The 26,826-nt window shown below is 45.8% G+C and overlaps 1 protein-coding gene across 1 annotated transcript in view; it reads right to left on the bottom strand.

Moving 5' to 3' along the window:
* The window catches only part of LOC144113209 (exosome RNA helicase MTR4-like), a 55,321-nt gene that overhangs the window by 6,942 nt on the left and 21,553 nt on the right, over window positions 1-26,826 (bottom strand). The window contains 9 exon segments of the mRNA XM_077646174.1: window positions 325-420; window positions 3,889-3,981; window positions 5,174-5,284; window positions 11,171-11,299; window positions 14,553-14,627; window positions 17,027-17,199; window positions 19,069-19,219; window positions 19,575-19,700; window positions 19,822-19,923. Coding sequence (XP_077502300.1) covers window positions 325-420; window positions 3,889-3,981; window positions 5,174-5,284; window positions 11,171-11,299; window positions 14,553-14,627; window positions 17,027-17,199; window positions 19,069-19,219; window positions 19,575-19,700; window positions 19,822-19,923 — 1,056 coding nt within the window.

Raw genomic sequence — 26,826 nt, 5'->3', positions numbered from 1 at the left:
GAAAAAACAAAACCTCCTTTGCTTTATTCCACATTTCAAGCACTCGAAAGACAAAGGCCTAGTTCAACACATAATGAATCTGTAACACAAACATAGAGCTGTGAGTTAATACCAACATGTAGAATAAAGACTCTACTAGCCAGTTTAGAAAACATCCAACTGCAAACGGTGTATCCAATTGCATCACTTTAAACAGTCGCTTTAAACCCAATTCTCAAATTTGTGCGACAACAGCATTGCACACGAACAAGTTCTTCGAAAAGCAAGGAAAGACTGCTATGAGCCTAGAAGATGCATGCTCAAAAAACATAGTCATCACTTCACCTTCATCTTCTTCTTGTACTCTTCATAGAGCTTCTGAGAATCCTGTCTTGAATGCACTGGATGCGCAAACATCCGTTTCTCAAAGGCCTCGACTTTCTACAAAGGATCCAAGAATGCGAGAATTAGGCACCAAGCAAACATGGAAACTAAACCCCTATAGATAACCTAAGGCGCCCAATACAATATTTACCGTCAAACCCGATTATAACGAACCCGGGTAGAGCCAATTATGCTTTATATCGAACACTCAAAGCTGTCTTAGCATTATTCATGCGAAATGTACTTTCTGTAACGAACCATACATTTTATATAGCGAACATGAGCACGCGGTCGACGATCACCCACAGGCGCCAAACGCCGGCTATCAGGGTGCCTCAATGCGCCCGCTCAACCGCCTGCTCCCTTCGCTGGTGCCGCAGCGTGGGTTGGGAAAGAAAAAAAAAAAGACTACTAACAGAGCGCACAGACAGTGGAAGGGGAAGCAACGAACCAGTCGAGCAGCCCCCGGCGCCTTTGCCGGCTTCGCCACGTTGCTCACCACGTTATCGAGTTACGTGCGTGCATCTCCAGGACTATCGTGACACCGACAAGAACAGCGTCATAAAAAATAGCCAGTAGAAAAGAGAAAGAGGATAATGTGACTTTGGCTGCACATCTTGCCTACCGCTCCCCTCCTCTTTTTTATTCTCCATGTTTCCTTTGTTGATGTTTTGTTGATGTTGTCGTGCGTCTTAGTGTGCTGGTGCTATCGATTCCGACCGTTGCTGCGTCCCCGTACCTCCTGCCTTCGGTGTACTTCGAAGAAAACGCTTGTCACGTGAACTGTGAAAACGTGTGAACTGTTTTCAGCATGCTGGACTGTGCCAGGCAGCTGCCGAAGCTGCGAGTGCAGCTGAAGACGATGGCGACACTGCCACTCTTTGGGAAGAACTTCCCCGCGTCCCTGGCACTGAGCCCCATGATGTCTGCATTTAAGATTTTGCGGTGGTTAATGACGAGGTAGCGGTGGCGACAAGCCCACTGGATGCAGAAATTGTTGCTGATGTGCTGGCGTCCAGCGTCAAGAAGGACGAGCAGCCGCCGCCGAAAGACAATCGCCCTCGCCCTACTTTTCATGAAGCACTTACCGCAGCAGACGTGCTGCACCGCTACTGTGCCGAGATACAAGAAAACAGATTTGAATTGATTGACGTTTTATCGCGCGTTGAGATGTAATTCACGCTGATGTTACTAGGCACTCTGTGCAAACCAAGATCCCCGCCTACTGCAAGTAAGTGCAGATTGCTGTGCAATAAATTGTTTTTGGAGCAGATATGCGTGGTGAGTGCCATGGCATTACCTTCGTTAGTGGATTTTTGCTCGACTTCACAATATCCTGTATAACAAACTGGATACTGAAATTCCTTAAAACCAGGTTTAGATAGAGTGAAATATTTGAACACCGAACAAATTCCGGAAAATCATGCTGTATGCTATAACCGGGTTCGGCTGTACGTGCATTACATATCCAGTTAATTTTTCCTCTTGAAATAAATCCAAACCAAAAGTCAGTGCCTAAAGCAGCCCAAATTGTCAAACAACCACAAGAAACTATTCTACAATGCCTCCTCCAAATATGCTGCGACGATTCTGTAAAAATAAACATAAGCAAGCTGAGCATGCACTACACTTCCTGCCATGTACCGTATTTACTCTAATGTAACGCGAGTTTTTTCCTGGATTTTTTCCCCTTAAGGTCTATCTACCCTCACGTTATAACTGAATACCACACTTCGATTGGCCTAAAGCAGTGCAGCGATGCAGCCATTTCAAAGCAATCAGCTTGGTTTCGGTTTCTGCAGTTTTGTGGTCTTATGCTGGCAACAAGGGTACCACAGAAGCCAAATCCTCATCCACCCAAAGTCAAAGCGCTGTTCTCCGTCATTTTTTTTGTGTTCGTTGTGACCTCGCACTCAACGTGTCGCCGTGTCGTGTTCTTGTGGCGTTGCTTGCGATGTATTGATTCAGTGCCCACGATGGCAACATGTACGACTCTTATTTTAAGAGAAAAGCGATCCTGTTAGCTGAAGAGGCCGGGAATTCTGCGGTAGCACGAAGACGACCTCAACGAGTCAACCATCAACGGATGGCGGCTGCAGCAGGAGGGGCTTTTAAATGTGAGCCCGACCGCAAAGAATTTCGTGAGCCTTGCCACGGCCATCACATCGAGCTGGAGAAGGCGGACTTCATTAACGAGCAGCGCAACCGTCTCATGGGAGTCAGTGTCGAGCTGATCCGTTGGAAAGTTAAAAACATTTCTCGGGAGATGGGAAGTTCAGAGCATCTCGTGGGTAGGCCCAAACATTCATGAAGAGGAATGAATTCTCTCTACAGCGAACAACATCGATGTGGCAGAAGTTACCGGGAGACTTCGATAGCGAAAAGGAGGACTCCGTTTCCGTAAACTCGGCCTCCGAAAGCAAGGAAGATGAATAAACATGTTGGCCACGATGTCTATTAAAGGTACTTTGTTTTGCGTCCCTAAGTCTCACTTTACATTCGTGGTTTTATTTTTTACCGCTGGGCAGCATGTAAAGTCACACCTCGCGTTACATTCGAGTAAAAATGGTAGTCAAATGCTCCACAGCTGTTACATTCCAAATATTGCCTGAGCTGTCTCACTGCTGCCTCAAGACAAGTGAACTTTTCACATTTTTTTTTTTTTTCAATGACAACAGTAGACAAAGCTTTGATACGGATGTACCTCAGGTCATACTTCCTTGTCCTCTGTGTACAGATGGACCCTTGGTGTGGTCAAATTTACTAGTTTTGTGGAATGTGTTGCGAGAGTTACCTTGTCAGCACAGAGTATCAAAAATCATTTAAATTTGGTGCGACAAAGATAGATGTCTCCCAGAGCTTGCAACAAGGGCAACATCATTGCGTAGTGGACTTCAATGCTCCACATGAACTCACACATGATCCCATCCTCATACAAAGGTCTGTCTATGCCAGATGAGGCAAGCTCTACTATCGATGGATCATGATCAGTTAGATCCATTGATTGAGAATCACTGACATTATGGACACTTCGCCATCAACTGGGAAAGCTTCTGCCTAGAAAGGTTTTATTAGACTAAGACAGTTCATTAGACACATACTAGATATAAAGTAGCTGATTATGATTTAAAATTTCATATTTGACCATTATAAAACAAAATTAAAACCTAAATATTGGTCCTATCGCACCATTTCTTGCAGAACTTTGTTGGTGAAAATCTGACAAATTACCTTTACCATCCCATGATGTCAAAACCCACAAGCTTACGAATCGTGCTGCCAGTGGCTTTCATACTCTCAATGTTTCGATACATACATGGTGTTTGGACTCTAAGGCGATGCAAGAAAAATTGTCTGCATGTAAATCGAATTTCTGCAGAATTCATGCAAGTCTTCCCATTGCCTAAAGCCTGCAGTAACTCGGAAAGGTATACATCCACACGTGTAGACATGCACATTTAATGCATTGGTAGTACATCCACACGTGTAGACATGCACATTTAATGCATTGGTAGCACTGCTCACCTTAACAACTTCCCTCATTTTGGTGTCATTAATTTTGAGGCTACCAAAATGGTCGACCAATGGTACGTTGTTAGGAAACCTCTCTTCAACTTCCTGGAACAAATTTAAAAAATGAAACAGTCAGTTCAGCGAAGCGCGCCATGAATGCTCTAATCTCTTACCACAACATTGTGAAGAGCTCTTCACTGCACCCTCAAATGGGCAATTACTCCAGCAATTGCTCCAAACTGAACCCCCTGCTGTATGAGCACGTCTTGTTCGCAGTATAAAAGAAAGGTCAAAATGAAATTAAAGTACTGTAAAAACCCTCGTCTGATACAATTTTTTTTTTTTTTGGTTTGGTATGGTTTATGCTGGTTTAGCATCCCAAAGCGACTCAGGCTATGAGGGATACTGCAGTGAAGGGCTCTGGAAATTTCAAGCACTTGGAGTCCTTTAACGTGCACTGATATCGCACGGTACATGGGCCTCTAGCATTTCACCCCCATCGAAATGCGACCGCCGCGGCCAGCATCGAACCCGTGCCTTTCGAGAGCCACTGCAGTAGCTTCCTCTCATTTATTGGAACACTCTTGTTGTCACGGGCATTAACATTTCCATACACATTTATGCATCTTTGCTAGACTTTCTTGTCGTTTCACGAACACTGCACAAACATTCTTCCAACATGACAGCTGCCATAGGTAATACAAAATGTCACTCAAGCAAGGTTTCGTGAGCATGGATAGTGCTTGGCACAATGATGGCTACAAAGCACTAGCACCTGTGTTCTGGCACCTTGCTTCTAGCAGGTTCTTTCTGAACTCATCCTGAGATATCCAATGCTGTGAATATCACAAGCACACCATTACCTGCAAACACCACACTAAACCAACTTCAAGGCAGCTGCTAGTTTCCATGCGGTACAGTGAGCTTTCTTGCACTTTGCAGGCTATAATTTATGAAATGTGCCTTTTTTGGTAAAAACCAAGATTTGCCAGATTTTAGCACGTCAAATTTCTGCTTCGTATTATATATGGATCCAAAGAATTTTTCAGCCCAAATTCACAGTTCCGGTCTTGTTATTACTGAGCACGATCACATAAGGCTTCCAGCGAGAGGAGGTGCCATCTAAAGGTGGTGCCAGTTGACTGTTTCAATGATTTTGATTTTAATGCCATTTCACCACACTGACGTTGCGACGCTGACTGCTGTTCATACCCTGCAATGCTACAGCTCAAGGTAAGAACGCAGCCCAGAGAGCAAACACACTAACAACTCCCTCCACTTCAGTCCAAGAACGTACCTTAATTGACTTCAGAACGGCCGCTCTGTTGTCGGAAGACTTGAGGTCCTGGTTGTAGAAAACGCGAATCGTGCTCACCTTCCTGATGTTGGCAATGGGCATAGGAATTACCTGGGATATCAGTGAATGGATGAAGAAAAAAAAGTCAGTGTACACAACTAAAATGTTTGCATGTTACAGAAGTTACTGCAAGCACACGTTAAGAACGTAATAAAGCTCTGAAATGTGACGACAGTGCTGGACTTCAGTTAAGAGGGGACGCGGGAATCAGATAGCGAAAATCACGGAAAAAAAAAAATCGATCTTTGGAAACTACGCATTTCGGTATCTGCAACGCCTAATCTACGTTGTATCAAAATGGTTTCGCTTAAAACGCACTAAAAGTGACCGAAAAAAATTAATTTGTCAGTGCACAGGGCGAGAAAACAGTTATAAATCGCGCAATATCACCGCAGTTCGCAGAGCCATATCTTATCTTTCCCCCCACCGAGCGCCGCCATGTTGGTATCGTTCCAAAGCTCCAAGTTCCGCCATTCCATTTCTGAATTCTTTAGTCGTCGCCATCTTGTAGCAGTCACACAAGCACAAAAAAAGCGCGGGTATGCCGGGGGTGGTCACACAGGCCCTCCGACGAAAGCGGGCCTCCGATTGGCTGCCGGTCTGAAAGGCGCCTTCCCATTGGTTGCTGCTGCGGCAGCAGGCAAGCTAACAACAACACAGGACCGCTGTTTGCTTCGCAAACCACGGCCGGAGTCTCCACTGACACACAGAATTCGGATTTCTGAGAGCTCCCAGGTTAGTGATGGATCGAACATCCGGAAACATGCCGCGCTATCTTGCACCGCGTTACTCAAGCAGCGAAACAGACAATCGCCCTGTGCCATCGACGCCAATAACACAGTCAACGAAATACGCTCCAACGATATCTCTTGCACCTTTGCGTACGGCCGCGCGAATCAGTAGCCGAGATCACAGCGTTGGAGGTGACGCGGGTCGAAGGTCACCATCGCTGGCAAAGACATTGTGCTCTGTTTCTGGCGCATCGTGTGATATGGACACGCAGCCTGCGAGAGCCCCAACCGTCGACGAGCTACAGTGTGATAGCTGAAGATTCACCAGACAATTGTCGCCCGAACGTAGCACCATTCAGGCGCGCCTCGAGCCGCGTTCATGTCGCCAGTGACGGCAAAAGCGCAGACATGCAGCGTTCGTGACTCCTTTCGCGCAGCGTTCGCAACTGAACGGAAGTTTGGTCAGCACTGCCAAAGGATGAGCATGCCTCGCTTTCTGCGATAGAGATGGCAGTAAATGAGGCAGTCGTGAAGTACAATTCAGGGAGCTAAGGAGCCTACTCGGCAATGTGTGCCACCTTGGGTGTATATCATGGTGCCCTTGCCGTCCAGAGGGCTCAAGATAAGGACCAAGAACAACTGAAGAAGGCGTTCAAAGCCCACTAAACAAAGAGGCAAAGGTGCAAGAAGATGCCTGACAGCAATGATGCAAAATATTACAGCTCTGGTGTTTTCTAATAAATTAGCAGTGCATGCAAAACGTTAGAGCCAGTTTTCTCAGAAGCGAGTATTGAGCCGACTGTCCTTCTTGCAGAAAGCGTAGAACAACTATGCCTTGTGGGATTTGCATGAGGTTTGTTGCATTGTAATCCTTTGTAAATTCTCTATGCAGTGACATTCCTATATTTTTTAATAACTATTAGGGGTGTGCAAATATTCGAAATTTTGAATACGAATCGAATATGTCTGATATTCGTTTCGTATTCAAGAAATTCATATTTAAAAATTTTCGAATATTCGAAAATTCCCGAATACTTGCGAGCGATTGTATACTGCGCAGACTTTCATAAATTCGACCGTGGCAAAACCACAATATCTGAGCAAATTAGCCAATGATAGAGTTAAAAATTCCACGAAAACAATACTGAGGTCCTATTCTTTTCCTTCTCTGTTGTTTATCACGCGGACCGATCGCATTCCGACGCCGCTAGGCTTGACATCGTGAGAATTTCCGCAAGCGGTCTTTCCCACATAGCACACATGCTGCGAACAAGATGGCCGACGGCCCGCATTAAACAATCGCAACGTGAAATCACGCATTTTTTTTAATCGTTCTGTAATACGTTACGTATTTAATGACCAGATCAGAAGAATGCGTCCTGTTGCATTCATAAATCTCCGAGCGCGACCTCTGCCATCCCGTTTTGTAAACTACGCTATGCGGGAAAGCCTACTTGCGAATTTCGCAGGAGCCTCCTGAAGCGGTGCGTCGAGTTGTCACAATAGGGCAAGCGATCCGGTAAAACTCCCGCCTATTGCATGGTGCATTGTAACCCGGCCACCTCTTTGGTGGGCGTAAAGGCTGGCGTGACAACGATCGGAAGGCCCCTGTCGCTAGGTCAAAAAAAAAAGCCTGGCCGCGTAGTTTCGGTTTCTGATCTTCGCCGCTGCACCGCGGCAACTGCAACTGTCGGCCCGCACATTCGCCGGTAGTCCAATCCCAGCTCCACACGGCTTTAAGACACTGACTGGCTCGTCGCAGGTGATTAACCTTTGCTTTTTAGAAACCGTCTCGACATTCCGACATCAGTGCGTTTTCCCCGGCCCCTTGCTTCCATTTGTGTTGTTCTTCCAGCACTCTAAAACGGGCGGCTCGTCACGGGCTTAAAGGTGTTAGCGTGATGGAGCTGCCTCATAAGGCCGTACTGCATCTTCGCATTTTCGGCAGGTTTTTTTTTTTTTGCGGGGAATTTTATAAACCTAGGCCGTCCGATGAACTGGGTATTTCTTCCGGTCCCTTGAACTCCGAATGAATGAGGTTTTACTAGTCATCCTGCTATATTTTGTTACCTGTCTTGTCATTTTATGGATTTTGTTTTGCATGACTTCATTATAGTTTGAATACTGTCATGCTGCCTAATCAATAGTATACATTTCTGTGCACGTTTTTTTATACAGTACTGAGGCAGTCTAGGGTTGTTTATTTTAGTTGCAAAGACTACACATTATTTCGAAAAAAAAAATAAGGGCAACAACATTTGCTTGTTTATCATTTTCTGAAATTTTTTTTCTGTACTGAACAGATATTTGGTATTCGATTTGATATTCGAAGCCATTTTTTCTTCATACAGTCGAAACCCGCAATAATGAAATCGCCAGGGACCGCAAAAAAATTCGCTTTTGCGACAATTTCGTTGCCGCGAGAATGCGACAGAAAAGATAGAAAACAGCCCGCAAAAAGAAAATTTATTGCCAAAGGTCGGTTAGCTTGGTTTGCCGAGCCTTGCCTTGCAGCAACTTCATAGTTCTACTTTCACACTGCAAGAAGTGATCCATTGCCACGTCGTCGTCGTCGTGTGCGCCTAAAAACGATCAGATCATGTCGAAGGCGTCCAACATATTCCTCGGGCTTACCTTCTCTTTATGTTTTGGAGCTTGGTTTCGCACACGCTGCTCATGATAGCATCATCGGCCATTTTTTCATGAACAACTACGTCGTCATCAGCGTGAACGAAATGATCGACACTGAGGCCATCTGGAACAACGTAGTTGTCGACGGCACAAAGCGCACCCCATGCGTTGGCCAGTGATTGCGGCACCGCACTGGCAGCACAGTCATCATGAAATGAGTCTTCATGCATGTGTTCATTTGGTGAGTCTGAATCTGAGTTCGCGTGTGATGTCTGCTGAGTGGGGGCGAAGCTTGTGTGCTTGAAACAGTGCTCAATCACGGCCAGAGGCGTCGCAACCCATGCAGCGGCCAGCATCTCAAGAGCCATGAACAAGTCCACATAGGTGGGACGCTTGAGATGGAGATTAAGTACGGGATGCTGAATTAGCCTCTCTTTGTAGGCGCACTTCACACTTCGTATGACGCCGTGTTCGAGCGGCTGCACAACAAAAGTGCACCCAGGCGGGAAAAAAAAATAAGCGCACGTTTGTGAGCTCCATATCAACGTGATGGGCGTACAGCTGTCTAAACACTAAACAAAGACTCACCGACCTGCCTGCCTTTCTCATGTCGGCATCGAAGGCCTCAAGCCAGCTGGAAAATATTGAACGGGTCATCCAAGACTTCCAGTTTGAGGTGTACTGGACAGGCAGCGTGCGGTTCCCCTTGAGGCAGTGGGGCTTCTTGCTACGGCCAATCAATGACATGAAGCGGTCGTTTGTCAGTGCCGTCCATATTAGAGCACTGCAATACTGTCATGCGCTGCTTGCTGTGCTTCCCACCGTGGCATTTTTTACCTTTCAGGTCCAGGGTCTTCGAAGGCAGCATTTGATAGAATAAACCTGTTTCATCTGCATTGTAGACGTCTGTGGGTTCGTATTGCCCCAGGATTTCTTCGGCAGTCAGCTGCCACGTTGGCGTTACTACCGGGTCCACTCCTGCTGCTTCACCCGAAATCACTTTGGCCACAATATCGTGACGGGCTCAGCGGCTCAGCCAGCCAGCGCTTGCTCTGAATTGTTCATGCCCGAGCATGCAGGCAAAGCCCAGAGCCTTCTGTAGCAGAACTTTGCCAGACAAAGGCACTTTGTTCGTGCGCTGTTAACAAAACCAGGCAAAGACCGCCTTGCCGACGGCCGGGAACGCCACAGCCGTCACTGTTTTGTGCTGTGCTCGAGCACCATTCTCAAGCGCACTGAGAATGGCTGCCTTACTTTTCAAAATTGTAGACATGACAGCTGCATGCAATCCCGTACTCGTCGGCGATATCCATTTTTTCCCTGTCTTTTTCTACTTGGACAATGATGGAAGGCTTCTCTTGCAGCGACAAAAATCTTCATTTTTTGGCTGGCGGAGACATCTTTTGAAACGCAAACGTCTCGACTGCAGCTCATACACACACGCACACACAACACCACCACTGCACACAACGAACGCACGTGCACCGCTTTGCAGGCCTAAAAGTGCAGCGCCGATGATCAGTCTAGTGTCACCCCCTGATGGTGCCGCTGCGAGGCTGCCTCCCCTGAAAATAGCCTTCGAGATCACCCTCACGCGTTTCGGAGACCATGCCCGGAGCGTGTCCAGGCGTGACCTCCGCAAGCACCGCCCCGCGGAACCGATCACAGAGGGCACGCGCTGCGCCGGTATGGTAGCTAGCACCGGCTAAAGGCGGCTAAAGTCGCCCCGGCTTCAAGGTTGCCGGGCGCCAACACCGTCACTGCAGCCACGCAAGCGCGTTGCGGCAGTTTACTCAATTTGAGCGCTTTTCTGATGCAGTTATTCATAATATGGAAGACAGTATGCGGACTGGCGTTGCAGCAAATTTCGTTATCGTGGGATTGCGGTACGAAAATGATTTGTTACCAAGAGATACGAAATACACTTGGCCCCTATGGGCATTTGTCGGGTATTCGGAAATATTTTGTTGCGGCGAGAATTTCGTATTCTCAAGATTTCGTTGTTGCGGGTTTCGACTGTATTCGTATTGGATTCATATTCGATTCTAATTCAAAATTTTCAATATTCGCACACCCCTGTAACTATCTCATTTTTTTACTGTTTAGCTAAATCGGCATGTTCTTAACTACTGCATTTTTCAAACATGGATATAATGTCCTGTGTAAAAAAAAAATAAGGGTGATAAAAATATTTAGAGAATGTCACTGCATGAACTATTCATTTGGCTAAAATATAAAAGCAACTATGGGCTTCTACCACATTTTTTTGTCACGCCAGGCTTTCTGCAAGTTGGGTGCAAATAAAAATTTGTAATGTCAAAACTACTCAAGATATATTAGTGAAACTTTGTATTTAGTCATTAAGCACACTTCCCGAAAACCGTGCCAAATTTCATTGCTCTACTAAAAATAAGAGATTTCACTACAATCCACACACCCCCCTTAAATCAACCTATCCGCAACACAAGTGGAGCTTAAGCACAAAACTATGTTTATCTCACAGCTTCCACAGTTCAGCACTGCACTATGGTACTGGAGCAGATGAGACAAACTGTAATGAAGAGCGCAGACAAACCTGCATTTCCCCCTTCTCTCCTGGCTTGGGCGGCGTAACCTTGGATGTCAACCTTTGCTGCGCACTCTCCTTGGAGACATTAAGAAGTATGTCGGCAATCACCACAGGCTCCTTCAGGCTGGACTCGCCCTGAGCAAATGCATGTGAGAACACCAAAAGATAATTCATATTATCACACAATGTGCCAGCAATGAGCAGCAGCAGCCATTTATCTTTATCCGTTTCATCAAATGTTCCCAATTTCATCGATCCCGGCCGCGGCGGTCGCATTTCGATGGAGGCCCGTGGCTGTGTGATGTCAGTGCACATTAAAGAACCCCAGGTGGCTGAAATTACCCGCAGCCCTCCATTACGGCGTCCCTCACAGCCCGGGTTGCTTTGGTACATTAAACCCCATAAAAGAAACCAAATGCAACAAAAACAAGTACTAAACAGAAATGTGCTTGTTGCACAGGCATTCTTTAAGCTGCAAGAATCACATCTTTTAGCACAGCTACTATTGAAATAAAATGGAAAATCTGTGTTAGGTTTTGACTCAGTGGTGTTATGACACAAAACATTTGTAACACTGCACACAACAAGATGTCAATGCGCAACAGCCAGTGTTCTTAACTGTAACTAAAGAATAGTAGTACTCTGCCAGGCTTAAGGGCAAGACTACAGGAACTTTTAGAGAAATAGGCTAATGGCAGGTAAAAATCGAAAGTGGACTAAGTGTTCGCAGTACAGATTCTCAAAGGACACGTCACATGTGCAGTAAAAGCAAACCAACGCAGTGCGTATTAATCAAAGTTCGAACTAACGAAAGTGAACAGAATATGCGGTATACAGTCAAACCCGCATTGTCGAACCCATAAAAAAACGGGAATCAGTTTGATATAACGTGTAATTCAAAATACAGCTTCAATGAATTTGACTGTACAAACCGCACCTCATTAAAAGCATTCTTTATTTGCTAAAGACATGTACAGCGGGACTATTAGTGTGAGAAATAGTTGCTGATCTTCTGCTTTTTGACTTTGAAAGCATTATTGAGCATACACTTTTCAATGTTGTCAAGCGACTGAGAACAGCTAAGCCCACAGCCTTCTATGGATGCACAGTAGCAGTGAACAACGCAGCGCGTTAAGTGCATCAGAACACGATGGCGGGTCTGAACTCGTTGGATCCTCAGTTACTATCACCGGCGACATCCCCAGTCAGATCAGCAATGATGTCTTCGTCAGCGAGCTCTCCGGTAGTCGGAAAATCATCGTCGACGAAGACGAAGTCTGTTGCTGCAGTCCCATCACAAACAGCACCCGGGAACTCAGAAAGCTGGCTGAACAAATCATCAAGTTCCTCAAGTGGTTCATTTGTTAGATGAGCTTTGAAGATATTCGCAGGTTCTGTCACTTCACAGCAGCCATCTGTTACGGAGCTGATGAGCTCAGCGCTCCCACAACGCAACAAAGCACACCGAGCACACCAAATGAAGCAGCTAAGTGAGAGATAACTGCATACAGGCACACGTGGCTGTGAGTGAGAGCGCGCGATCGAACCACTTTTGCTAGGGGTGGCCGGGTGGCTGGCTGAGGGAGCGAGAGCAGCGCCGCGCGAGTGCTGTTGAGCTGAACCACTTTGCCGAAGGGAGGTGTTGACGCAGCTCGGCCGGCCGCCACGCGGGAAAGCCAACTTCTGGGGCGGTTTTGCGTGGCTTGAAGTTCGATATATTCGTATTTTTTGCTATATATTCTCATTTTAACAATACAATGTTCATAAATTGTTCAATATACGGGGTAATTCGATGTAAACGGGTTCGACATAGTCGGGTTTGACTGTACTGCATTTGGGAAGCAGTTGGGTAGCGAGATTACTCTAATCTATTGTTCTACAATATTTTGTCATCACCTGCTTTCCTTTTTTTCCGGAAGGCAACAGCAAACACCTCCCATTCAAAGCCCAAGCTTATTTGAAGGCCTACAAAACTGAAGGCGCGAATGTGTTTAGCATGTCCAAACTTGCGCAGCAAATGACTCACCGGAATCGTGAAAGGCATTCCAACCACCTCTAAGCATGATCGCAAGGCTGAAAAATCTAGCAGCGTGCGACCATTCTGCAACTTCCGCTTTTCGACCAAAACGATAGCACAACCTCCACGACTTGCAAATTCATGCTTGTGACTCGCGAAGGTTGTGTGACTGTTTAGGCCGAAAAGCTAAAGTCACCAGGACGGCCGTAGGCGCGTTGCCCGATTTTCCAGTCTTGCACCCTCAGTCACAAACTGCCAAATCAATGAGCATGCTTTTTGACGATATCCTGTTTTGATAACGCACTGACATTGTCTACACACATGGTTACAATCTTGTCTTGTCTTGAAGCGTTTCAGCGCGGCAATTACTGCAAACAGATGGCATTTCTACATCACTGAACCGTGGCACACCTCATGCACAAACCTCTATGGCTGCAACTAATCGTGTGGAATGTGACGCAAAAGACAAGACATGCGAAAGACGTCAGAGAAAGCTCAAATTCATTCGTTTTACACACGTCGCACACCACACAGTTTCAGATTTGGAGTGCTCCTGGAGATTCTGCGATGCGTCTGTTTCACTGTACATCATCGCTGCTCGCGTCATCCATCGCTCAACAACAAAAGCTAACACAGAAAGCTACTGAAGCCTAAGAGACCAGCGGCTGCAAGCAATCATAGAGTTTCTCAATGCACACGACAGCCAGGACCACGTTGCTGCTCACACGGAGAAAGCTCCTTCCCCCGTTTACCTGGCCTCGCACACAAGCATTGCTTGGTTCGCTGCATGCCCAGGCCACCCAGGTGCAGCGGCGCATAGTTCGAATTAACGGGCTATGTTCTACATACACTCCAATGAGGCGTGAAGGACCATGTCATACAGTTCTATTGATCCAGAAAGTCAAATTAATTAAGCTTGAATTAACGGAGCTTTTACTTCACTGCCAACTTCACCTCACCCTGTCTGGTGATTAAAAGCCAAGACAAAAAATTTAGTTTAATGAAGTTGAAAAAACAGCAAAGCAGCAGTGATATTGCTGTGCATCTTTTCCAGAAAAAAAAGCCATGAAGCCATACTTAACCTGCAACTGCAGGCAACATACGCACATCTATGTGGCAATAGAATTTTGTACCAGCACCTTCCTTTTCTTTTGTACAAACATTACTTTCATCAACACTTACTGATCTTACTTAGTTGTATCTCATCAAGCTCTGCAATCTTACACTAATCATGAGCAAGTTCAAAATACTGATCGGGTTGCTCAACAGGTAGGTTGCCATACTTGTTGAGAACTGCTACACGTTTGTTTGTTTTTTTTTAGTCCGGTGAGTAAGTGCAGAGAGAGGGGGAGAGAAAAAATTAGAACTAACCCGTGCGCTGACCACTTTCTTCTTTGAGTAGTTAATGATGGCGCCCCACCCAAAGTCATCTTCACCATTGTGAATCTGCAGAGAAATGTAGCAACAAGAATGAATGCAAGAAGCTTGTCAACACCTACCACACCCTTGTAATGAGACATTCAGCAATACAATAGAATCTCAATAAACGGAATTCGGTTAAATGGAACCAACGCTTAAATGGAACAAACGCCTCGCAGTTGGTTGGTTTTGTATTAAGGCAATGTAAAAAACTCTCGTTAATCGGAACAAAAATTTTCCGACCACCGTATAAACGGAACCGAAAATAGCCTCCAAACCGCAACTTGACGTGAACGTGCAGCCCCATCGCGGTACGCATCACTGCCCCTTCCTCCTCCTCCCCCCCTCAGATTTCCCTCTTTGAACGTTTCCGGTTCTCGCGCGCACTGCAACCACATCGCTTGCTTTCCGTCACGGTGTGCTTGCAGTTGTGTTCAGCTAGGCTTAAGCCTCACATCTGCTGTTGAGCGTCGTCTGCGACATTTCGTCATGATGTCAGCATCCGATGGCAGCGCTGAAGCGACCTCAAAATGCCCTTACGTTAGAAAGGAAGGTGGAGATAATCAACGACTTCGAGAGTGGTCGCTTCACAAAAACAGCGCTTGCGACGAACTACGCTGTCCCCAAGAGCAGCCTCATGAGGATACATCAGGACAAGTATAAGCTGTGGCAGGCTTTCGGGACATCACGCTTTGGCCCAGAAAACGACAGCGGGTAGCCAACCATGAAGATCTGGAGAAGTGCCTGGTGGTTTGGCTGCGGAGAGCCCGCAGTGAAAACATTCCGATTAGCGGGCCACTCATTCACGCGCAAGCAGAAGAATTTGTTCTGCAGCTCGGCATCGAAGGTTTCTCATGCAGCGAAGGGTGGTTGACGAGATTTAAAGATCGCAATGGCATAGTGTGTCGTGCCGTTTCAGGGGAGGCTGCCGCTGCAGACACGACAGTATGCGGGGACTGGTGAGCAAGACGGCTCCCCAAAATTCAGCAGAAGTGAGCAGCCTGTCTAGTATGGGCGACGCCATCCAAAGAAAACGGTTGCGAGAGCTAAAACAAGCAAACATAAAGTCCTTTTTAAAGAGCCAATAAACTGCAGTTCCCACTGATTTCCACGGAATAACTGAACTATTGACAAATTTTTTTTTTATTTCAGTGTGCTTGAAAAAAAAAGTTCACTGCTTACTGCTTTTGTGCAATAAAGTTTGTGCCCATAGTGTACCGTACTCTTTATTATCTAGATTTTGCATTTGAGATCCGCTTCCGCGGAGACTGCCAAATGTGTGCACACCTGCCTCATCGGGACCAGGCAGCGCGGAAGGGATTGCGAAATCCTGAACCTTCTCTCTCTAAACGAAACTCCTCATAAACAGAACATGTTTTCCCGGTCCCTTGAGGTTCCGTTTAACGAGAGTCCACTGTAGCTGGCTGTGGTGGTGAATGCACCATTTGCTGTGCAACATGGCATGTTTGGCACAATCATTAGTTGCACACAAAGGACGCCACAAATCCACAACGTGGTGACCGGCATAACTCCCCTTTGCTCTTTGTTTGTCCTCCATGTTACGCCAACAATGCCACAGAACCGGGAAACATTCCATCAACAGCCATCGCTATAAAAGCATGATGAGTAGAGTTACTTTAATTCGACTTTTCTATGTTGGCTTGAAGTCTGACTTTTCACTTACCACCCAAAGGAACTACTAGCAGCCAAAGGTACTGACAACTGATGCCACCTGAAGCTACAGGCACAGGAGACACATTGCTGCGGGCTGCGCCTCACTGATATGCAACTTGACCCATGCTGATCAAAAGGTACAAGCCTGTGCTGCCTTTGAATGTAGCACTAGTCCCATTTTCCACCACTGTGAACTCCATTTCAAGCAAACCTTCAGGCAAGTGGTCTTTCAGCTTTGAGTGCACATAGCTTATTGTGATACAAGGAAAGAGGCTCAATTCTGGACACTGTGATGGTGACTGATATTACAGCTAACTCTTGTTAATTCGAACCGAACAGCAGGTTTATTCAATCTGGCACCTGGGTTCCACAAGCACTGAATGTGTTAAAAAGGACCCCCTTTTAACTGGAACAAATTTCTTGTCCCCTTTAAGTCCCACTAATCAATAGTCGACTCCAAAGGCAAAACGGCAGATTAATCAAAGCATTTCACCACAGAAAAGCCTAGCACAAGGCGAGGGCGAAAGCTTGTACCCATCGGAAAACCAGTGGGTACCTGGTGGCACTGGCGTTCAAACCCTGCACTTTCTGCATATGCTCAAATTACTAGGCAAAAGCCTTTTACATTCTACCCACTTGCGAGCCCATGCCATGTTCTGAGAAACTGTCCCCCTACAGGTTCAATATGTGGCCAGCCAGTGAATGACACAAGAGGAGCAGGGAAGGAGGCAAAGGGATGGGGAGACACTCACGTAGACCATGCGTCCCGGCTGCAGGTAGGGCACGCAGTACTGGGGCTTGGTGAGGAAAGCCTGCAGCTCCTGCGAGAGGGACTCCAGCTGCTCGCGTACCTTGTAATACGAGGCCACCTCCTGCTCGTTGGGGATCTGGAAGGACTCCAGCTGGGCTTCCAGCTTTAGCAGCTCTGCAATGAAACACACATATATGTCACATCATGGTGAGGAGTCTCGGAAACACTTCTGCTTTCTTTCAAAACTTTCTGGCTCAATTTCATGTAAATAGAATTACTTTTGCAGTTAAAGAGATAGTTAGGAAAACAGTAAAACTCGTTTAATTCGACCCCCTTAATTTGGACATTCGGACTATCATCGCAGTCCTACTAAATGCCTGTGTAAGTCTATGGTGTCGAAAGCTCATTTATTCGGACGAGCTGTAAAGAACTGAGGATTGGGCGAGTTGGTGGTGATCCATATTAAAAACCAGCGCTAAAAAACACACACACAGAGGACAAGACTAGACAAACAGACGGCACTGACGCCCTGGGCTGGCACAGGCTAATTCTAACAGGCTTCTAAAGTAGCGCTGTATAGAGGTATGACCTGCTTGACAAGCGATCAACCAAATATTCGTCCTCTGGCCTGAGCTGGGTTACATTCTTTACCACACCTCTTCGATGCGTGCGCACAGGCAGGCATTGCATGATCGGCAGGCCCCTGTCAATAAGTCCAGAAGGAATGCGGCCGCACAGTTTTGTTTTCGAAGCTTCGCAGTCCGCGGCGACGGCAGCTATTGGTCAAGCATATCAGCTGCGCGCTAAAACATTAATTGCCTTGTTGCCGACTTTTCTTTGTTTTTCAAAGGCGTCATGCGCTCCAACGCCGATGCACGCTTCCCTTGCTTTAATCTGTGTGGAGTTTTCATTCTTGCAGCGTGCTGGCACTCTGCATTCATCGCCCGCTGTTTGCTGTTCGCGTGGTGAAGCCTCCTCACGCACAGCGCCACATGCGAAGAAGATCCGGCTGTACCACACCACACAAGGACAGAAGCTGTGGAGACCTTTGCCATTATGGAGCAATCCTCACACCAGTCCCAACAGTGCAGACAAATTAAAGTATTCGATAGAACTGCAAAAAATTGTCGCCATTACGGAGCTTTCGCATTAAAAGGAGATGGCCAATGCACAACTTGCCACGAAATAAATTTTATTTTCATGCATATGGCTTCTGGTAAATTTGGAGCAGCCATTTGATAATTCAAAATTTCAGTTTTTCTCACTTCCTTGAAGTCTGAATGAACAAAGTTTTACTGTAGCTGAAGTATTCGTTAAAGAAACCACTAACTGCACGGAAATTGAGTCAGAAAATGGCAAACTTCCCTGCAAGAAAACCATGAATACTAGTACAGTCTCTGAAAAGACAATTTTATTATGCACGGCTGCGTTGCAGGCTGTGATAGAAATCCATGCGAAGCTTAGGAGGACAAGAAAGGCTGCAAACGCTCGATTGTCTCGACGGTGACTCCAGTACCATAGGCTTGAATGCGTCACGCCAACAGCTACTCCAGAACTGGTGTCACACGCAGATGTCCAGAACAAGCGTTCCCACGACAAAACTTTCAGATTTCAAGCACCTTCTGTGAATAACTTGAAAACAGTTATACAATAAATCTTCATTACAAATATTGACCTTTGATAGCTTTCTTTGGATGTGCTACAATTTGCTAAATGAAGTTTTGCAATAGATACCACTGGCTGCAAGGGTGGCTGGTTTCAGTAATTTATTTGGGTTAGTACAAAGTAAAAGACACTGCATGCTCTCAGGCCTCACAAACAACACTGTCAACAACATATTGTTGTTTTTAACCCTTGGCTAACGTTACATGGTAAACTCAGTGCACCAGACAGACAGCATTGGAAATGCAATGTTTTGTGGTATTTACTCCAGCTGTCTTGCTACAATACATGCCCTGCCTGAAGGCTGTTTGCTTGATCAAAACCAGATGGCTGTCCACCACAGGCATATCTCCCGCACTGTTCAAGGCATTCGAAACTCACTCTCGTAGAGGGTCGGAATCATTGCGTTGTTTTGGAACTGGAAGAATGACCGCTCCAGGATGTACTCCGGGTTCACCTCTTCCACTCGCATCAGGTTCAGCACCATATTGTACGTCAGGTGGAATGCACTGTTGATTGGATCGGGCAAGCCCTGCCGACCAGAAAAGGCAAGGCGTGTCAGTCTTATTGTCAACAAAACAGAATTTGCAACTTTCGCAACTTGTGAACATCCCCTCCGAGAAGTGTGGGTGGCGAAAACCGCATCAACTGCACAAAAGTTACAGGTGGATCGTAGAAGCAGTGCTTTTCAACACTTGTTGCCACTATGGTGCAGCAGGTGTATACAGAAACGAAGTTAAATTCCAGTTCAAACAGTCGGCGACCGCCAGATGCAGGTGCAAGCATGAAATGTTTCCAGTGGGTGACTCAGTGCTGCCCGGCACTATGTAAAGAGATCGCAGCCAATGGGATAAAAGGGCACTGAAAAACTCTGAACACAATCTCACCTTGACGATGTCCTTGCCAGCAGCTGGACTCATTTTCTCGTCAACCATGAGAATGACAATTCCACGATCGTCCAAACCACGCCGTCCAGCACGGCCACTCATCTGGATGTATTCTCCAGAAGTGACCTGGGTGAGTTAATTGAAAAAAGGAAAAAAAAAAAAAGAAAGGGGTTCACAATTCACATCCAGGTAACAAGTATGCCCCTACTTCGAAGTAAATGATATATCAACAGAAAATCTTCCTTACCCATCGGAAATCCTTGCCGTCAAACTTTCTTGCATTTGTGAAGAGGACAGTGCGGGCGGGCATGTTGAGTCCCATGGCGAACGTTTCTGTAGCAAACAGCGCCTGCACAAGATAAAAGGACGAGAATCTGCTTTGAAACAAGCAGTCCCATTTCACTGACACATCGGTGCACATTTTCAAGAAAGAAGTCTAAAATGCTAGTTATAAGGTATGAGAGAATCCGTGAAGTTAACACCAGAAAGCCATTATGGCCTCTGCCACTTCATGGCTCCGCTTCACATACAACAGAACTCGACAGCAAAGTTGCTCAGATCAGCAAAATATTATAACAGTGTCTTTACTATGTCAAATCTCGGTGTCCGCCGAGATGTGAGACAGTTACTGCTCTATTTCCTTCCCCCAAAAACCAATTTTCCAATTTTAAATGTATGAGACAAGCAATAACTGCCTGCGACAACGTTAGCGACAAAAGCAAGTTGACAGCGATGAGTGATCGGCGGCCAGGGAGCATCTTGGCGCGCTGCCACGCTCTGCGCGGCGGACGGCGCGAAAACTGAGGAACCAGCTACAGAAAGCTAAAGGCTGAAAAAAAAAAGTAAATTCTGACCAACAAAAGTGGGGGCGGGTTCATTATGAGTCATTCCACGCCAAACGTCCCCGACGTTGCGCTCGACCTTGTCCAATTTGTTCAAAAAAATTCATGAAAACTTATCCTAATGTGCATAATCAAAGCCTGAAATATTTTTGCCGAAAAAAAATTTATTCGTGAGTTGACGGCAGTTTGAATATTTAGAAAAGGCGAGAAACCAGGCACTGGTCAATAATTAATAAAAAAATTCAGATATTTAGAAAACACTTCACAATTTTTTTTCAGTGACATTTGCACAGATTCAGGCTTTCGATATAATTCGGAGCATGCAGCTTTATAGGGCATAATTATTTTTAAAATATTGAAACAAAGTATGAAAATGTGCCATTTTTGTCATTTTTTGTTTTAAATATCAACTTGCTCTCGGAAATTCGGAAATAGCCATTTTGTTTCTCTAGATGTCTAGTACCTATAACAAATGTTACAGGTGATGAAACTGCGTACATCAAAGTAAAATAAAATACTAAAGTTGCAAGAAGCGCGTTTTGAGCCAAAAAAGACTCGTTAATTTCACCCTGAGGTGGTCCAAGTAAAAATGCAAATAGTGGTTTACATAGCACAGTTTATTTCCTTTCATCTCTGAAATTTTTATCAAGGTAATTTTTGTTTAAAGCGAGAAAAGGATTTTTGAGGTCGAGTTCTCGCGCCATAAGTTGCGTCGCCTCTTGATGCCTCTTCACCACTGAGCACGACACTGCCGACACTGTGGCCAGACGAAATGTAGAGTTTTTGTTCTTAAGTGAGGTTTGAACTGCTGGAAAGCATGGGAACGTTGAGTAGTCGAAGAGGTGTTCGTGAGAAAAGGTTTTCTTAACGCTGCCGGGGTGGCACATGCCCAAGTGAGCTAGTTGTTCGGTGTGGTTCTGTCGCAGTCATTCTTTTCAGCGCCATGACAGACGTAAGCCGCAGCATAAGAGCTTCTGAGACGCCGATCTGGAAATGGGCAGAATGATCCGGCGTTGAAACAATCCGAGACGCAGCAGCACCATGTAGTACATTGCCCTTGTGGCCGTCAGAGGCTCATGGCCGGTTGATTCCGATGTGATGTCTTGGTTGTATTTGATTTAATCAGTGCTATTTCTGAATTAATACTCCAGCGACAACTGTAGACAACCAACTATGCTGGCGAAGCACCTTCATGCGAGAGACGCACCTACGTGCGAGTGGTCCGCAGTCACCGCCAGCACGTCTCGCATTACTGACCGCAGGCGCCGCAGCGGTGTGCATTTCGCATCTTCACGTGCGCTCCGAGGCGCGCGCTCTCCGCGGTCTTATTCGGATGTAAATAACGCAGTTGTGATGCGCCTGCTATGCTAGCTGGTCATCCCTCGTCGTGGTCCATGCGAAACAGCACGCTAAATACCCTTGTTTTTCTTCTCTTGCGTGCGCCGCACCAAAGCATGTCTGTTCGAACTTCAACAACGATCTCGTTTATTACATGCCGTCCGTCGAATGTCACGCGATAACTTCTTTAGCTCCAGCCCTAAAAATGCACGACAGCGAACTACGGTAAATTAAAGTTATCTGGCCATAAGTGCATGCCGTGCCATGCCAGGGGCCGTGTTCTGCGGTGAAGAGACTACGCAACTTGCGGCACGAGAGCTCAAACTCAAAAATTCTTTTTTCGCTTTAAACAAAAATTACCTCGATAAAAATTTTTGGGATGAAAGGAAATAAACTGTACTATGTGACCCGCTATGGTTTGCATTTTTACTTGGACTACCTCAGGGTGATATTAACGAGTGTTTTTAGCTTAAAACGCACTTTTTGTAACTTTAGTATTTTATTTTACTTTTATGTATGCAGTTTCATCACCGGTAACATTTGTTATAGGTACTAGACATCTAGAGAAACAAAATGGCTATTTCCGAATTTCCGAGAGCAAGTTGATATTTAAAACAAAAAATAACAAAAATAAAAAACTGTCACTTTTTTTTCGATTTTTAAAAAATATTTATGCCCAATAAAGCTGCATGCTCCGAATTATATCGATAGCCTGAATCTGTGCGAATGTCACTGAAAAAAATTGTGTTTTCAAAATATCTGAATTTTTTATTAATTATTGACCAGTGCCTGGTTTCTCGCCTTTTCTAAATATTCAAACTGCCGTCACCTCACAAATAAATTTTTTTCGGGAGAAATATTTGAGGCTTTGATTACGCTCATTAGGATAAGTTTTTATGAATTTTTTTGAACAAATTGGAGATGGTCGAGCGCAACGTCTGAGACGTTTGGCGTGGAATGACCCTTATGCGAATGGGTTCATAACACGAGTAAATACGGTAATGGGTACAGTGGAACCTCATTAATTCAAACTGCAGGAGAGATCGAAAACTTGATCGAACAAAACTAAATTCAAGCTTAAATAAGCTTTTCACTTCAGATGCTGAAATTCTGCGCGAGTCGGTAAATTGTGCCCACATGGTTTTGAATTCGTACTGTTCTTGATTGTAGTCAGAGTTCGCGGGACTCATCTCTGCCGAGTCTCACCCTGGATACGGAAAGAGGTAGCAGCGAAGCGCGTGGGAGGCATACGGCGCCACGAAAACGGCGAGCGCAGGAGGAAATGGTGGTGCATTTCAAAGCGAGGTCAGCGTACCCGCGGCAAAATGCACCGCAACCCTCACTTTTCTATCGTAAAACCGCAAACAACTGGCGTTTCGATGACAGGCAAGACGCCACCGCAGAACGCATATCGCAGGATACGATGCCGATTTCGGCTCTAGTCGCTAGGCCTAATGACGAAGACCAACATGGATGGAGCGCTAGCTTCGGCTGTTTCTCGGTTCTTATTGTTTCGCCATCTTCACGTTCTCGTTCCAGGTCCATCGTACTGCAGGCTCAGCGCAGTTCCCGCAGTCGCGTGTTTGCTTCCCAATTTAGACTATCCCAACACGCGCGTTCATCGGCGACATGCTGCGGGCAGCACTGCCAGGCCGCGCTCATGAAAGCGGTCGCCGTTCTCGTCTGTGCACGTGTCGCGGGGTGAAATTTAGTCATGAGGAGCTTTAGAATACGAGCAATACAACTGACGCCTTCCTCCGGCATATTGGTAATAAGTTTGCGATTTTTTTCGGTGAAATTTGATTTTCCGGACTGCCTGAATTTTCGGTCGTTTTCGTGGTCCCTAGAGAGTCCGAAAAATCAGTCGTCGACTGTAATTTCAACCACCTGGGGATCTTTAACGTCCACTGACATCGCACAGCACACGGGTGCCTTTGTGTTTCGCCTCCATCGAAACACAGCCGCCGCTGTCGGGTTTGAACCCGGCTACTCCGGATTAGTAGCCGAGCTCCGTAACCACTGAGCCACCGTGCGGGTCTCATTACGTTCGTCATTCGCCGTTTCGTCACTTTAATTTATCCGACTGGTCGACCGAGTGGCACGCCGTCTTCACAAAGTTACATCCGTTCAACGTTTTGTGATTGCGTCCGGCGGTTCCACCGCTTTGAACTAAGAGTGCCTTGTCTTTGAGTGTGTTTGAGCGGTGTGGTGCACACTCAGGTTGTGGACAACATGGCCTCGCCTGTGCCGCCGGGTCCGTTAAAGAAGCGTGGGAAGTATTCAGCTAAACGCCGTGTCGACCTTGCTCTCTAGCGTGTACAGTGAAAGCACAACTTTGGCGCAAATACAGGTGCTTATCGTCGCCAGCAAGAGAAATTTTCTGCAACGTAAAATCAGTTACTTTTTTAAGCCAATTTCATCCCAATAGTAAAGTGATTTTTTTGCACTTCACGGACTGCGTGATTATTAGGACCATTTTTCAGGTCCCTTTGACTCCGAAATATCGGTCGGCGACTGTACCGTCTTTGTATGCATGCATATCAGTCATGGCTTTCGTTCTGCTCAGCAGAAAATCCAGCGGCAGCGCAGGCAATGTTATAACCGGAAAAGCAGATGGCCCACTATCACCTAGGTCACGTGACCTTGTGACGTCATCACAACCTGCCCACTGCGGCAGGTGGCAAACACCTGTTAAACCAGAGGGCCAGAACGACAAACGGCTTTTTCCAAGAATGTGGGCTCGAGTGCTAGCGCATCAAAAATGTGTTTCTTCCTGCTCTAGTCATCCCTTTATGTATATATTAGGGGTGCGCAAATATTGAAATTTTAGAATACGAATATGAAGAAAAACATGGCACCAAATATTAAATCGAATATCGAATATCTGTTCAGTACACAAAAAATTTCAGAAAATGATTAACAAGAAAATGTTGTTGCCCTTAATTTTTTCAAAATAGTGTATGGTCTTTGCAACTAAAATAAACAAAACTAGACTGCCTCTGTACCAAATGAAAAACATGATGCGCACAGAAATGTATACTAATCACAGCATAACAGTATCGAAACTATAATGAGGTCATGCAAAACAAGACTGGCCCCAAAAAATAACATGATGACTAGTAAAATCTCATTCATCTGGAAGAAATGCCTGGTTCATGCGAAGGTCTCGGTTTATAAAGTTAACCCCCCCGCCCCCCCGAAAAAAAAAAACCTGCTGAAAATGCAAAGATGCAGTAAGGCCTTATGAGGCGGCTTCATTGCACTAACATCTGTAAGCCTGTGACGAGCCGCCAGTTTTAGAGTGCTGGAAGAACAACACAAACGCAAGCAAGAGGCCGGGGAACACGCACTGGCGTCGGAATGGCGAGACGGTTTCTAAAAAGGAAAGGTAAATCGCCTGCAACGTGCCAGTCAGTGTCCAAAAGCCATGCGGAGCTGGGATTGGACTACCGACGAATGTGCGGGCCGACAGTTGCAGTTGCCGCGGTGCAGCGGCGAAGCTCAGAAACCGAAACTACGCGGCCAGGCTATTTTTTGACCTAGAGACAGGGGCCTTCCGATCGTTGTCACGCCAGCCTTTACACCCACTAAAGAGGTGGCCAGGTTACAATGCACCATGCAATAGGCGGGATTTTTACCGGATCGCTTGCCCTATTGTGACAACTCGACGCACCGCTTCAGGAGGCTCCTGCGAAATTCGCAAGTAGGCTTTCCCGCATAGCGTAGTTTACAAAACGGGATGGCGGAGGTCGCGCTCGGAGAGTTATGAACGCAACAGGACGCATTCTTCTGATTTGGTCATTAAATACGTAACGTATTACAAAACGATTAAAAAAAACGCGATTTTACGTTGCGATTGTTTGATGCGGGCCGTCGGCCATCATGTTCGCAGCACGTGTGCTATGTGGGAAAGACCACTTGAGGAAATTCTCACGATGTCAAGCCTAGCGGCGTCAGAATAAGATCGGTTCGCGTGATAAACAACAGAGAAGGAAAAGAATAGGACCTCAGTATTGTTTTCGTGGAATTTTTAACTCAATCATCGACTAATTTGCCCAGATATTGTAGCTTTTCCATGGTCGAATTTATGAAAATCTGCGCAGTATACGATCGCTGGAGAGTATTCGAGAATTCTCGAATATTCGGAAATTCTCGAATACGAATCGAATATCAAACATATTCGATTTGTATTCGAAATTTCAAATATTTTCACACCACTAGTATATATGAATGATTTTATTGATCGCATCTATGTTAATCGTGTTTTCTGGCCTATGAATACAACACAAGCGGTGGAAATGAAAGCTTTCTATGAACACGTTATCTTCTGCAGTCTCAGAGTCATTCGAAAGGCAATAGTAGTAAAACATCATTGATATCTTTGTAAAAAAAATTGCAGAAAGAATATACTGTGTGATAAAACATATGATCCAAACCACCTAAGTTTGAAAAATGTAAATGTTGAATGAGGTACAAAGACGGTTACTGACAATTTCACTTCATAAAAGGGTCGATTAGCATTTCTTGGCACAAGACCTGAACAGATCCTTTTCAAGTGCTCGCAGTATTTAGTCCGCGTTTGCGGAGCCTTAAGCGAGGAAGGAACTTCGTAACGCGCCCGGTCCGTCGACAGCAATGACAGAAGTAATCAAAATCTATTCATGAGCTTAGGGATGCCTCACTCCTTCGCACCTGTACTGCGTTTCATACATCAGGTGCAACGCTGTCAAAGCTAGCGCTCTTGTTTGCACTGTCTGCATCCGCGACCAAAAAGCAGTGCGTTGCTTGTGGTGAACGAAACACAGTAAATACTTTGCCTGCACACTTATTACATGACACATTTGTTATGAGCCCGATTAGATGCACTCTTATTGCTGACGACACACTTTCACTTTCTCGTGGCTTAGGCCATTTGGCTACAGAACAAGCGCGGAGTAACACGGCTCCCTTTATTTTTGCGTGCGGACTACTTCCGTACCTTTCACAGCGTTGCACCTGATGTATGGAACGGAGTACAGTCGAGCCCACATCTAACGGCCCCACTTAAGACGAACATTCGCTTATAACGAACG

Source organism: Amblyomma americanum, chromosome 1, assembly GCF_052857255.1.
Source record: "Amblyomma americanum isolate KBUSLIRL-KWMA chromosome 1, ASM5285725v1, whole genome shotgun sequence".
NCBI classification, from domain to species: Eukaryota; Metazoa; Arthropoda; class Arachnida; order Ixodida; family Ixodidae; genus Amblyomma; species Amblyomma americanum.
Note: the sequence above shows the minus strand (reverse complement) of the source record. Positions and strands in the feature narration are given on the sequence as shown.